Source organism: Manacus candei, unplaced genomic scaffold, assembly GCF_025592945.1.
Source record: "Manacus candei isolate 608988 ecotype Guabito, Panama unplaced genomic scaffold, ASM2559294v1 h1tg000008l, whole genome shotgun sequence".
NCBI lineage: Eukaryota > Metazoa > Chordata > Aves > Passeriformes > Pipridae > Manacus > Manacus candei.
Genome location: NW_026138056.1, coordinates 21264640 through 21280516, shown reverse-complemented (window position 1 = coordinate 21280516; position 15877 = coordinate 21264640). Strand labels below are relative to the sequence as shown.

Here is a 15877-nt window from a genome sequence, read left to right as displayed (position 1 = left end):
CAAATCTGGCTTTCTGCCAAACCCACAGTGTTAAGTAGAAGCCAAGTGTACCATTTTCTCAGGCAGCAGCCAATTAGCAACTGCACTCCTGAATGCCATATGTATTATTTTTGGCTGGCTCATGGCAACTTTACATTGTGGGTTTTGTAATGTTTTAAAAAAGAGTTTTAAAAGGGGTTTATTCCTCCATATAGTTAATAACTCCAAACAAGAAGCCATATAAAACTAAACCTTATACCTCTGCTAGAATTTTAGTGCATCAGTGTTCATGGCTTTAGTTTTACTCAATGGTGCAATTAAATTCACTCAGGCAAGATGTCTCACATACAGAGCAGCCAAATTAAATTAACACCCAAAACCTACATTTAAAGCAAGGTTAAAATTGTGATACAAACCAGCAAAACCAAGGGCATTCAGTGCTAAGGGTTGAGACTACCCTTAACTCATCCCTAGTGCCAAAGTATTGCATAACATATGGCATGTAATACTTTGTTGAATTACTCCTGAACCCAGCCATAGGACAAACTAAGGACAGTGCACCAGGCACACAATTAGAATTCAGTTTATGTCACAACATTAACGGTTTGTGTTTACTAATGAACTTTGGAACAATTTTAAATAGAAGAGCATTTTCTGTTTTACATACTTTATCAGGGACAACAACATCTGTAATAAATATTGTATGCAGCACTAAATAGACAAAACTGTTGACTGCTGTGTAAGTCAACACTCTTTGTATTTATATACACACATTTTAAAAAGAGAGAGAAAATATATATATACACACACAAGAGAGACTACACTAAAGCTTGAATTGTCTCCTAGTTGCTGGCTAGATGTTACCTCCACAGCAGTCCAGTTAAGGAACAGTAACAACTGAATTAAACTGTGTTCTAGCACAGTAAAGTTCATTAATTTCTAGTCCCTGATTCACATAGTATTTCTTTGCTTCCAGACTAGCAAGGGATTTTATCAGTTTACCATTTATATCACTCCAGCAGTCTGCTTGTGTTCCTTTCTAGAGAGAGGAACAACACCAGACTTCAACAATTTCTCCCTAAAGAAAAGGAAGAAGATAAGGTATTCCTGGTACTACTTCTTGATCTTCTTGAATCCTCCATCAAAGAAGATAAACTGTTCAAACTATCCCCAACCCCTAAACACAGGGAAGAAACTTCTCTGTCACTTACAAAGACACTGTCAAAGGAAGGAATCTGAAGACCATCAGGATTCTTCTTTAAACAAAAAATTTAAAAGGGCCTTTCTCAAGAAGGTATTCATATTTAGAGATCAAAACTGCTTTGAAAAAAGAAGCATTAATAAATGAAGATCACATTATCTGGAACTTATTCATTGCCCTGAGGCAAAATTGGTCTTTAAGAAGTCAACTCTAATTTTAAGACATTAAATTCTTTTATTTTCTAAAATGTATTGTGGTCAAGTCTCTTTGATTAGTCTTAAATCGGAGTACTCTGAGATCCATCAATCTTACATTGACAACATGGTTAAACACCTTTACATAGAGGTTTCATATTAGCCAATTTAACTCCCCTCAACAGTATTTCAGTCAAGCATATTTTCTGTCAGCTGCCAACTTAATAACAATAATTTACAATGTAGATCTCGATAAATCCTGTAACTCTCACAAGTAAAACACTTTTGTATTGTCTAACAGGTAATAACTCTGTTATTATATGTTCTATGAGAGTGCATCAAGGATTCATTTAAGTAAAAGGTATTTCAGAAAAAATGTTCTTAAAATCTTAGTCTGGCATTCAACACTTATGCTCTCCTCCAAAAATCTAATCAAGTTCCAATTGCCAGCCCTCAAGTAGGAGTTAACAGTGCATTGGTTTGGGATATATGGGACAGCAGCTTATGACCCTGACATCACTGTTCAACCCCCACTACATGTACATTCACATTAACCAGGTAAAAAGGTGAGATAGAACATTTATGCAAAATTCTCCCAAAACTGATTACAGAGACATCCTCAAATAATACATGGCAGACTTGAGTAATGCAGGACACTTCAAATTATCACTGCCAGCTGCAACCAGAATTGACAATCTGATCCACAGTCTCTGCAGATAACTGAGTAAACAAATGATCCCTTCCTTCAAAGAATGCAAAAGCAACACATAAGAAACAATCACCTCAATTGATACACAGCACTAGACTGTAAACTTATCAGTTTGAGGTAGGTGTTGTACACATTTCAACTGGATCTAATTCTCATGTATACTTGTAGGCAAAAAGATACATTCAGATGTGTAACATGCAGGTATAAAGTTGTACAAACTCCACATCTTTCCATAATATGTGCTATTTGTACTGGATACCATATTCAGCTCTAGACATTCCTTTTCAAAGTTAAGAAACAGAAATTCAAAGGGGACTGTATAAAAAATTTCAATGTATAAACTCAAGACATTAGGTTTGGAAGGAGAGTGATACATATACTTAATGCTTTCTGCAAGAGGAAAGAGTATTGAAGGGAATTCAACATTCCATGTTAAGGACAACGGGGGAAAACACTGTCTTTTATACTTCAAACATGAACTAATTTCTACCTTTTACTCTCTATGTTTCAAAAATGGCTGCATCCTATCTGGTAACTCCACAACCAGAATACGACTATTTCTGAGAAAACCAGCATGATTTTGTGATAAGAATACTGCTCCGAAAGTGTAGTCATGATCTAATGTCCTGTACCTGAACACAACATCTCTGTTACAATCTAATCCACTGAAAGGTTTCCTAGTGAAGCCTTTCCTCATGTTTATTTTATGCACTGGTCCTGATCGCAGCAATTTTACTTTGATTAGTAATCTAACAACCAGGGTTTTGATGACGTTAGTAAGAGTGTAAAAGACCTTTAATAAAAGCACAGTTGGATACTTCAGATGTTAAATATTAACATCCTGAAATCCATTTTTTTTTTTTTTTTGGATTTTGGAGGAGTGGGTTGGGTAGAAGAGCAGGGAAAGAAGAGACACCCCTCAAACCTGCAAATACAATCCATAAAAAACATTAAAGAAAAAGCTCAATATAGAGCTTGCCTCCAGCAGAGCTTGCAATCAAAGACATGTAGGCAGCAGACCAACCACTTCCCACAAACTGCAGCAAAATACACACTCCCCATGAGTAATCACACCTTTGTTTGCAGGGGAGAGGAAGAAGACAAGAATAATTGGTGAAAAACAGCTTCCAGTGTAAAGACATTTATGAAAAGACCACATTCTCCTCTCTTGCCTAGAAGACCATCAGGACAACTAATTACTCAGTTTATATTACCTGAAGTTTATCTAAAAAATAAGCCTATGATTTGAAACATAAAATATAGCTCTAGACTTAAAAAAAAAAAAAAAAAAAAAAAAAAAGCCCTAGAAGTTTTATGGTGTACAAGGTGTATAAACAAGTCAGACTGAATCACAGCCAGTCATGATGTTGCATGTATGTAGGTTTACAAAGCTGCTAATGATGTCAGGACAGTAGTAATAAAATTGAACACACAACCCCCAGATCAAAAAAAAAACCCAAACCAAACCAAAAAACAAACCACCACAACATTGGGAAAAAAAAATAAATCCATGAATAAAGGCAATTTGAAAATTAACACTGAGGAAAAGAAATAGTTCTGGTTAACTGAGATCAACGTGAGTACTATATCTGTATAAGTCAGACAATTTTCTGTCCAACTATAGTACAAGTTAGAGAATTAGCTACACAAGAGTCTATCAAATATAATCATGCCCTTTTTGGAACAAGTTCTTTTTCTACTTCCTACTCAGAGTTTTAATCTTTTGGAAGTGTAAAGGCCAATCAAGTTGTGAAGCAGACTAGAAAAATCCGTAAGCAAAATAAGAATGTAACTAGCAACTAAGGCAGAATTAAAAGAGAACCTCACTGAACTTGAGTGTTTCGTTCACCATCTTAACATAGTGACAAGAAGATATAAATCACCTATATATGTAACATACTTGATCACAGGTAGATTTGGTTTTAGCTGTTAAGCACAACCACTATCAAAAGATGCAAAAATTATGGACAAGGGTAGAAAAGGCAGAAACTTGGGTTCCAGGAGTGTTCTCTCACTCCTCAAACTCCTACAAAACATCACTCTGAAGTAAAGAGCACCACAGATTTCACCCAGATACTTATATTTGCAAAAATCAATTTTTTCATCCAAGAAAATGCATGAAATGAGTAGAAGATCAAACAATCTGTTTTGTGTATGTGCATCCAAAAGCATACTATCTAAATACACTTTCAGGGAACCCCCTGTATTCAATAGAACAGTTTTTCAATTTGGAACATCCAAGGTATTTTAAGAACTCAATAGGGGCTTCAGCAGAAATATTCTTAGCCTATTTAAAAATATGGGGGGAAAGGAGTTTGTTTTACCTTTTTCTTGACTGAACGGCTACTCATGATTTTCTCCACAACAGGACCTTCAGCATCAGCAGATTCCTACATCATAAATACCATACAAGAGTTATGGGAGTGCATCTTTGTTACTTAAAGACTTCCTTTATTAGAAAAACTTTCAAATAATATCTTGCAACGGGAGCTTAATACACAGAAGGACATTATTCCCCTAGCATGAGAACTTAGAGAGGTCAAATAGATTTAATACCACAATAAAGGATTGAAGGGTACTTGTTTAAGCCCACTTTTAAAAGCTAATGCAACTCCAGTTCTCTCAGTAAGGTTGACATGCACAGATAAACAGGTATAACCACATGGGCAGTTCACCTCTCCTAAAATAATACACACTTTCAGCACCATACAGTCTAAATATCAGATCATGTTCAGAAACTCCAGTGGGCTGTGTAAGCGCCCACACGATCGCCACCAAAACTGCCTGCAATTCTCTATGACATTAATTCACTAATACAACAGGAGGCAAACCTACAAAATTCTCTTTCTGATAAGACACAATTAACAATGGAGATCACACACAATATTTCACAAGGCTCAACAAATTGCCAAATGAAATACCAAAGAACATGTATATATTCTCCAACAGGTCATCAGTTAAATGAAGTAGTTCTTTGAAAAAGCACTACAAAACAATGAGATGGTTACAACAGTCATTCCTACAGTATTACCCCTCATCTTATTCAAACTATTTTATCCATCATTTACATTGCACAGAGAATAAAGTGTACCCTGCTGGGTACTACAAGGCAGTAATTTCATAAAGGAGTTCTTATGGTGCCTAGCAGCAGGGGACAAGCTTGAGTGGTTTATTAAAGTCACAGAAGCCAGACCACTGAATTCACAGAAGTAAATTCAAGATTCCTAGCAGTACAGTTTAGGTTTCCTCTAGGTAGAGACCATTAATTTCAAGGAACTTAGCTTGAACTTTCAAGCTGCGTATCATCAGCTTGAAAACAAAGCCATGAATTGATGTATTCTTTAAGAATGTAAAAAAATAATGCCTTCTGGCACACTCTGACAACCATGTCTGAATACCATTCAGGAAATGGTCTATATTTGAACTTTCAATGCTGCAGTTACAGCCACCTTTCCAGTCTGTTCATATCTGACCTGTTGCTCTGACTGAGAAGTATTCGAAGGAGAGTCTCTTCCAGCAGCATCAGCATCATCAGCCTCCTCATCTGAAATCTTGAACTCCAGGTCTTCTGTATAACGCTTCCTCTTCACCTGCCTACTGGAGCGTCGCTTCTGAATAGAAAGCATTAATATTTTTCATGAGAAACAAAACTGATGAGCAGCAGAATAACTGAGGAAACTTCTTTGTGTTTCCCAAATACACTAGTGTGTAGTGAAAGCTATGATTTTTACAGCACCACGGTAGAAATACTACACTCAGGATACTACTATTCTGAACTCATGCCTGTTAGCTGTTCTTAAATTCTGTAAGCAAAAAACAACAACAAAATCCCAAAACAAAACAAAAAACCCTCAACCACAAACAGAAATCTACTTTATGCTTGTTGACTTGGAAAGTGGGTTTCCCCCCCTCCTTGTTTTTAACATTACTAAAACCATGCTAAAAAATTGGAAAGCCTATCTCAGAAAGCAATTAAAACCCAAGAAGTTGCACCTCTCCATTCACATCTTTGACAAACTTTGACAGATGGCCAATGCAGGAACTGAACACCACCTTTCCACAGTATGGCCACAGTGTTGCTAAGCAGTGACAACACACTTTCTTGCTCTCCCCATCCACCCAGTTGTACCAGGATTATCTTGTAGGGGAAACACAATGAAATACGATTTCCTCACTTCACTGACCCAGCACTGTTCAGAAAGGCATCCTGCTGCACAGCATGGGAAAAGACCCCAAACTAATAGAGGAAAATGAAAAACTTGAACCACCCCAAACTGAAAACATGATTTCTGTGTTCCCACACCCTCATCACCAGGATGAGAGAAAGCTTCAGCAAAACCGTGCAAAACAATCTGTAAAATACACAAGCATGCATTTGACAGAATTTACTCCTTGATGCTCAGTTGCTGGGCATCATTTTCTACAACAATAAAATTCAAATTCCCACGCAGACTGCATCAGGTTATATATATCTTGAAAAGCTGAGAGCATATACTGTTAAAGGAAACTGTCAATTTAGCATCAAGTATCTCAATGGACTAATATATTAATAAAAAATATATTGAATATCAATTGTAAAAAACCACCTTTATGAATTGATACACTACTTATTTATACACCTTTCTCAGCTACCACACATCTTCACTGGTACATGCAAAAACTTATGCAGCTTGTTTAACAGACCTACGCACCTGGAGTCTCTCAATATACATAGATAAAATCAAATATTTACATTTAGATAGTTAGTCATGCTTTTTAAAGCACAAATATCTGATGCGCTTCACAAAATAAGAAATCCTTTCTTTAACTGAAAATGAAAATTTTGAGCCATGGTTAAGCTTACATCACCCTTTTAAATAATGGTGATGTGGCTTCTACCTTGAACACAGTAACTTAAGGGGGTTTCCACAAAACTGTAGCAATATTTTTATACTTCAAAACAGACACCACTTGACAAATTTGCATCTTCATTTACATAATCACTGATGGGAAAATACCAATTTTCTTCTGGCTGTGTAGGTAAGTCTTACCATTATTTTTGGTGCCAAAAATCTCTTTTTCCATTTCCCTAATAGAAAGAATGCCTAAAATATAATGGTAGTTCTTTATTTGAATTTCATTGACTTGATGAACTTCCTGTTTCCTCTTACATTCATATGAAGTTTTGCAATTGATATGCATTATTGTCAGAAACTGTGCATGCATTTACCTGCATCAGATTATCTTTAACTCATTAACTGATCTATAGGTAGAAAGGAGTAATAGGCTTGATAATGGAATATAAAAAGTTTGCATGGTAACACACAAAGGCAAGTATTTTTGCTCCTTAAATATAACAATGCATTGCTTTGTGCAATACTACATAATATCTTTAGAGAAGGTTCAGGATTTAATACCAAGAACACAACTGTGTTTTAGACAACTGTGTAACATCAATTTCAGCTGGGAAATGCACAACGAGCTTATTAATTCTACCTGTCCTAGGACATATTGTTGGAACCCTTCCCCAAGTTTATGCAAAGAAGTGTGGGTGCAGTATACCATGCACTGTATGAGAAAGTATTAAGAAAACAAAAAGTTACCTGAAATACTTTATTACATTTAATTAAAAAGTGATGCAAATACCCTAACAGTTCTATTAAAAAAAAAAGTCCAAAGTTTATCACTAATTGAGTTTCACAAAGAGAAAGTTTTTGTTTCACTTCACTGAAAACAAGTAAACCATGCATAGATGTTGAATTGTAAACAGAATATAATCATCTGCAAGTTAACCCCGAAAAACTATCATCCCTGAAGTTTCTTCTACATCTTTTGTAAGTGTCATTAATCATGCTGAGAGAGATTTGTGGCACAGGACAGAAAACTTAATTCTTCAAACATTTTAACATCTGCATGGTATAACAACTTTTCTATTTCAGAATACATGACTTGAACGAATCAGAAAGAACCACTCTTCTGTTGCTGTTTTTAACTAGAGTATACTAGGTTGCTCACATCTCCTAATACCCTACATCCTTCTAGAAAATAGTAAGAGGAAAGGCATAAACCATGTTCACGTGGGACACCATTGCTTGCCAGCGTCTTCACTGGGCAGCTTTGACCATTCTCAAGTGAGAATCAGTCTGGACATCTCTCATAACCAGAAGTGACACATCCCCAACCTGATGTGCAATGGACAAATGCAGTGGATTTCAATTACACCATTATGACTTCTTAGGAATCTCATACTTTCCCCATCATGGTTTGCCTCTACTCCTTCATGAGGGGATTCTTATTTTTAGTGCCTACTCAAACTGCTGCCAGCAGAAGCGAGCCAGGAGCTGACCACTTCTTAACATAGCTAATGACAGAGCACACAAAACTTGTCATTTATTCTACATCTATTTCCAGATTTTCTTTACATGAAATAAAGTTTGGACAGAAAGTGACAGGTGTGCAGTGGTCAAGAGCAATTAATCAATGCTAGCTCGTGACTGGCAGTCCTGCAGAAAGGCCCTTCATCCATTAAAGCAGTGTAGGTACAAGTCCCTGAATGCACGTTTCCAACACTGTGCTTTGTCACGTCTCATTCTTGATTTCAGAAGGTTCGCAAAGTGAATGCAAGAAGAAACACTGGGCTTATAAGCAAGATCTCGTAAATGGTACAGTAAATCTACAGAGCAGAAAATTCAGCACCATAACTGCAAAAGTGATGGAAGAGAACATGTGAAAACTCAGCAGCATCTTACACATATCTACAGGTAACAAGACCACAAAGTAGAATTATGAAGAAAAATACTTGCTTTTGTAAAATATTCACCACAGTGATTTCTGGATCTCACCCTCTTTGTAACCAACATAGAAATTACCCAAATAGCTGTATCTCTGTAACAAAGACCATGAGAACTACCATTTTACACATCTTAGTTGTCAAAGCCCACACTGAACTTGAACAATAGCATTACCTGAACCCCTGGGTCATCTTCATCTTCAGGATGAGGTGATGGTGGTGGAGTTTTCTCCAAATCTGAGTTTTCTGAACCTTCCTTTCCCTTGTTAACCTTTTTCTTTGCAGCACTTGTTTCTGAATCTTGTTTCTTGTTACTGAAACAGAGGTATTTTTAATAAGTATTTGTAAAAAAATATAAGCAGGAGGTGCTTAACAAACTAGTTAATCTGTGAGATTCTTTTTTTCTGATGTTTGACTTCATTATTTCAACTGCCTTTTTTAAGTATTTCAATGCAACTGCAAAATCAATGATGCATGGACCATCACTATACATTTCCCATTCCTTCAATACCTTAGACAGCAACACTGGATGTGTACAAAACAAAAAACTAAAAATGGGATTGGAAAGGAAGAGCTGCTCTCTTCAGAACCTGCAATTTCTGAAAGTAGTGTTTGGGCAACCTGACACACATGAGAAGAGAAACAGGATTATGCATGTGCTTGTCTTGATATTAACTGTGCAGACCAGGTAAGCAGAACTAGAGTAAACGTTACCAAAACAAAGGACTGAATGAGAAAATTAATTTTCTTCTACAATCCCTACTATTTCCAAGCAGAAAGGCACTTTTGAGTCAGCTCTGAGGGCACCCATACAGCTTCCATGTATGCAACTGCAGCTCGTGGGGGGGGAAAGTCACCCAGCTGGTACCTCACCAGAAAGTACAACACTAGAAAGCTATATCCACTGACAGTAGGGCAATGTTCTGGGGATTGTTTCTCCCCCTCCTCCCCCTTGAAAACATTCATCACCTCAAGAGTTGGGACCAGGTCTCCCTCCAGCTGCACTCAGAGCCTTGGAAATGGGTGAGGACGTGTGTATCAAAATCCAGCTTTAAATACACCTAATCACTCACTGAGACAATCCGTGGCATTGCAAGGGTGAAATTTTTGAACGGCAGCGAAGATCGATGGTAGAAGTTTTTAAGCACATTTAGCCTTTGAATCTGAGGTGGGTTTTCGCTAATTTTTTGTCGTCAGCCCTCCGCGGCCCATTACCAATACGAGGGGCTTGCTGTGGGAAGATGCTGAGATGCCTGAGAGCAGAGCTGTGTGCTGGTACCTGACGCTCAGCAAGGTCACCAAGCACTTTTATATGGCTTCTGCATACTCATCACTTGAATTTCATACCCGGGACACTGCCTGGGATTTGTTTTCCTTCAAAATCTTTAGATTTTTAACTTCTAATTTAAACATCAGCTTTAAGCTTGTTCGTTTTGATCGGCACTTTAGCCCACCAACAGCACATTTTGCAGCTGTAATTTTAAATTTCCTAATATGGCCACATGTGTCTTTGGGACTGGGACAACTTGGCTGCAACATTGTCTCCTTGCAGCCTATGTTTAAACTAATGCTGATTTCAAAGTTAAAAAAAAAAAGTGAAAGGGCTTCAAGTTTGAACATGAATTTGTATTATTACAAAATTGTCTCTACTCAGCCCTAGTAAGGCCACATCTGGAGTTCTGGAGTACTGTGTCCAGTTCTGGGCCCTTCAGTATAAGAAAGAGAAGGAGTTACTGGGGCCACAAAGATGATTAGGGGGCTGGAGCATCTCTCCTATGATGAGAGACTGCAGGAGGTGGGTCCATCTAGAGAATACTAAGACTAGATGATCTCAGAGGTTCCTTCCAACCCTAACAATTCTGTGATTCATTAATACACATAACTATCTCAAATGTGGGTGTCAAGAGGTTGGTGCCAGACTCTTTTCAGTGGTGCCCGGTGACAGGATGGGGAGCAATGGCCATAAACAAAAGCACAAGAAGTTCCACCTCAAGATGAGGAAGAACTTCTTTATATTGAGGATGGCATAACATTGGAACAGGCTGTCCAGGGTGGTCATGGAGTCTCCTCCTCTGGAGACATTCAAAACCCACGTGGATATGTTCCTGTGCAACCTGCTCTAGGTGACCCTTCCTTGGCAGGGAGATTGGACGAGACGATCTCCAGAGGTCCCTTCCAACTCTAACAATTCTGCAATTCTGTGAAATTAAGAGGGTGCAACACAGCTCAGAAAAAACCCCACGTGAAACTGCGACAATTAAAAAGAATAATCATAATAAGGGGGGTGCGGGGGGGTGCGGGGAGAGTTTTGACACGGCAGAAAGAGCACGGGGACGAGGGGAAGAGTTTGGCAGGGCTGGAGGACCGCGGGCAGAGGACGAGCCTCGACGGGCGGCAGGGCCGGCCAGCGCGTCCCTCCCTCCCTCGCTCCCTCCTCCCCTCCCTCGCTCGGTGCCCGGCGGGCTCCCCTCCCTCCCCGCCGGCGCTTGTTTCCGCTCTGGCTGCCACCAATGGCACAAAAAGCCGCAGCTGAAGCGGGGCCCCCTTCGCCTTTTCATCCTCACGCCGAGAGCGCTGGCGTCGCCCCGGCAACCCGCGGCCACGTGACCAGCACCTGCTCCGCTGGCCGGCGGCCACCGAGCGCTGCCATCTGCTTCCCTCAATCAGCGCCCGCCCGCTCCCGGCACCTGCGCGGCCAAGGCACGGGAACCCCCCCACCAGCCCAGCCCCACACACACACACACCGCCTTTTATCAAATCACCGCGAAACCGCTTCCAAAAAAAAAAAAAAAAAAAAAAAGCGCAACACATATACAAAAAAACCCCTCCCCAACCTAAAACAAAAACAAAACAAACAAAAAAAACACCCACAACCAAACAAAACCAAACCCGCCTAACACATTTCTCGAACTTCTTTAAATCAAAGGTGAGGGTCGCCGCCAGGTGAAACGCGCTGACAGCCCGGCGCCTTTCGCCCCTGACCCCCGTAAATCGGAGCGGGGCGCGCAATTAAGCTCAGCCATCGTGCCGTGCCCCGGGTGCACGGCCGCCTGTGAATAACAGGCTTAAAGCCGGGAAGAATAGCGTGGGCGAGGCGGGATAAAACACCAGCCCGCTGAAAGGCCGGGCAGTGCTAACGAGGGCCCGCCGACCCACCGACGGCGCTGCGCTCCCCGCCGGCCGGGCGCAGACAAAGACCCCGGCGCTGCGGGCAGGTCTGCCCCGACACGGGCTTCTTTCTGGCCTCTGTGAGACCTTTCCCTCTCCGAGCCATGAGTATTTCGTGACCTATATATACCCCCGAGCCGTGCGCCTTGGCGCACAGTCACTCTCGGTAACGGAGAGGCGACCGAAGCAATTCGGACACAGTTTCAAATCAATTCACTTGCTAGGCCGGTTATAAACAGACACATGAAAGAGCCAACAATTTGGGAGAACAAAGCCAGTGTGCAGCTCCACTGGGAATTTTAAGTTCTAAATTCAGCAGCAGAATTGCTCTTTTTAAATGCACAGCTACAGTTTCCTTGAAGGAAAGCGAAAAAAAAAAAAAAGCTGAAGTAGAAATAAACTATAGAAGAACAGCACCATTCCTCTGAGTGAGGCGACACCCTGCTTCCCAGTGCATCACTCATCCAGGAGCTTCACCTGGCCAGTGGGAACATCAGCTCCCTGGAACTGTCAGCAACTGTTGTTCCTCTCCATCTTCCCACAGAGCCAGTATGTTTTGTTCCTGACAATGAAATGTACCTGCTTTTGACTCAACCTTTCCATTTTCCAGCAGACCCTACTCAGGCCATTCAGGAACAGTGTTAGCCAGGAACAGAATTACCATTCCACATGGAAATACAGGCAGGTACTTAGAGACTGTTCTTAGAGACTTTGCCATTAGGTCTCCCTATCAATGGTCAACTCTGGATGCACATCTGATAGTACTTTCCAAATCTGGCAACAAGGAAGGTGAACTGTAATATACATGTTTAGACAACTATCTCTCGAATTTGTTTTTACACATGCATGAATGCAAAATTTAGCCAAGTCCCCCTACAGACAAGATAGAGTCCAGTCCCAAAACAAGAACTATAAATCTGGGAGAAGTACTATTTGCCACACACAAACCAGTGAAGTATTTCAAAACTGTCAGTTAAACTGGCTCCTCAATTCAAGTGATATAAATACAGATATTTCAGATTAGACTTTTTTTTACAATCTAGCTGTCCAATACCACTTTCTGGTTTTATCCTCTTACCCCCAAGGACTACACAGCATACTGACCAAATGGGATCAATAAGAGAAAACCTGCGGAAGGTCAGACGAGCAAACAACATGAAGAAAAACAGGCTGAAGAGTAAAACAGTAAGTAGGACAACTGAAAACAAAGCTTGAATTACAATTTGAAAATGGTATCCAAACTCTGACAAAGTGTTTTGTGTTAATTAGTCCAGCAGCCAACCACAGAGCCAGATGAAACTCCGGGAACTTACAGGGCCAAATCACCTGACTCAAAAATAACCCCAAAATCATGGCATACTTTGCAGGATTAAGAGGGGAAGTAATTAGCCCATATGTTTACACTGTGTAACTACTTCATCTGATCTGGGTAACTGATAGATCTGTTTATTAGTATAATTTATGACAACAATCATGATTGGGATGATTTTTTTTCTACAGTTCTATGATCTAAAATAAGTCAGATGGATTACTGATTCTTATTTTACCATTTGGGAACACTGTCCTGTGACAGATTCATGACTGGAACCTGGCTTTAAACAAACATTAAACATCCACTGTGGAGCATAAAAATAACTAAAAAAATAATCCCACCCTCTCAAAGTGTCAGCAATGTGAGAATTAACTGTACTGTCTCACCCAAGGAAAACAGTTATTTTTTAAAGCTCCTAGTGTAATCGAAACTTTTCTTTAAATCAATTTTTATATATCACCAAACTAGGAAAAACAGTAGGAAAACAAGGTTTTTGTCCAGCCTGAAAAGTCAGCCAAATAACTAAAAACCTTTGGTAACAGTGAAGCCTACAAAGCCTGCTGGCAGCACAGGCAAAGGTAAATATCAGGCAGCTGGGCTGGTTCAAAAGGGAGATGAGGACAGGTGTGAACAGGAACAGCCTCAGTGGACATATGCGTGGAAATCTCGCATGATTTCCTGTTCTCTCCCACAGGCAGCCCCTTCCTGCCTTGCTCAGGATGATCTGACCTTGGGAGTGGAAACTACTACCACTGCCTCGGGACCTCTCTTCCTGTCCTCCAGCTCCCCAGGGTGTTGCGTCCTGCTGTCTGCATCGCTCCCCCACACAGCAGCCTCTTCCCACTTCCGCGGCCAGGAGCCGTCCCCTTTCCGATACAATAAACAGCCAATCTGTGCGCCAAAAAGCCCTGCTCCACCTCCCTCTAAAAGCTGTAATTATGCTCATGTTTAGCACTCCCCTTGTAAGCAGCAACCCACTCACCCTACACTGCATCCCAGGCTGCTGCTCTGTGTGGGAAGAATAAAGAGTTTTCTCTGCCACACGGAGGGGAGGAGGGAGCAGATACGAGCAGCCCTGAAAAGAACAGCACTCTGCTTTGAGAAGATGGGACGAGGGAAGAACTACTGCAAAGAGCTGCCATTTGGCCCTTGCAAATAGTTACTGCTTCTCCCACCATAACCGGTGGCCACTCTCTAGGGTTTCATAGGAAGCAGCAGGAGAGATATCAGCTGTGCTGCAGCGTGATCTTCTCAAACAGGTGGTCCTCATCTCCTCCAGGGACAGGCACAGGAGGAACAGACATCTGAGCCATGACTTTGCAGTTCAGTAGGATTACTTGCCTTTCCCTGTCCATCTCCTTTTGGAAAAATCTGCCTGCTTTGCACGTGCCTGGAGTTGGCTCCATAACGCTTACAGCCCACATAATACTCAGCACCCATACAATTTAATGAAAACCCTTCACCTGTGATCCTAGGTATACCTGTGATCCCAGGTATATTTTGCTTTAAAACTCGACTAGTTTGGTCCACAAGAGATTTGTTTTGCAAATGTTTTTTTTCTAGTCACCACTATATTTGTCTTTCTGTATTGTCAGGATTGGGCTAATATTCATTAGAAGTGTAATAGTACAATATTAGTGTGTGATCTTTCACTATGCAGTGTAACATACAAGCAGCCCATTTGGGTGTTTTCTTTCTTTTTAAGATGCCACAGGACACACAATTCAAACAAGCATGAAATTAATCAGCATCTGCCATTTTCGAATCTGACTCACGTGTAGGTGCATTTCAGTGAGGCAGGCTGTTCATTTTGTCACAACTTACACCAAAGATAAAAGAGATGTCAAGGATAAAGTTTCTGAGCTTTTGTTTTTGTTTGTTACGTAAAAGGATTATACTTTCAGTTGAAATTGGAAGCAAAATAACAGGGTTATGAGCTATATTAAATTACAAAACAGTTAAGATAACTAAATACCAGATATTTTATCTGTGTGTATACTCTAATACAGCCTGTGTCAAAATTAACTATCAACGACTCACTGTGCTCTACCAAAAAACTGTTGCTCTTCAATCAATACCTAACTTCATTTACCAGAATTTTACATGACTGCAAAACTTTTATTGAAACTGATCAGCTTATTCAGGAATGACAACTGTTAGTTATACACAGCACTTAGAAATCTAAAAATCACACTACTCCTTCCAGTGCTTAGAAGTAAAATACTGAGCAATACAAGCAGTAGTAGTAAAGACATGCTAGAGACTAACTTTATCAAAATATTTTACTTCTACATAATCATCCATAATCTATGTTAACTTTCATTAATTTCAGTCATCTCAACTACTGTACTACTTCCTTTCCATAGTTAGTGCTTCTGAAATACTGTGGCTCATATGATTAAACATTTGGACTGTTGATTTATTTAAAAACTCAATTCAATGATCTGTCACAGGTTCCCCAGTCTGTGATGTTGCCAAAGTAAGCAAATTTCTTTCACTGATTTAAAATTCTTTGGCAGCACAGCATCCCAACACAGTCTCCAAG

The 15877-nt window shown here is 40.1% G+C and overlaps 1 protein-coding gene across 9 annotated transcripts in view; it reads right to left on the bottom strand.

Moving 5' to 3' along the window:
* The window catches only part of CHD7 (chromodomain helicase DNA binding protein 7), a 130965-nt gene that overhangs the window by 38194 nt on the left and 76894 nt on the right, over positions 1–15877 (bottom strand). For all 9 annotated transcript variants that reach the window (XM_051770862.1, XM_051770823.1, XM_051770843.1 and 6 more), the window contains 3 exons: positions 9028–9166; positions 5557–5694; positions 4408–4473 (listed from right to left, as the gene is read on the bottom strand). In XM_051770862.1, coding sequence (XP_051626822.1) covers positions 4408–4473; positions 5557–5694; positions 9028–9166 — 343 coding nt within the window. The remainder of the gene's footprint in view (positions 1–4407; positions 4474–5556; positions 5695–9027; positions 9167–15877) is intronic.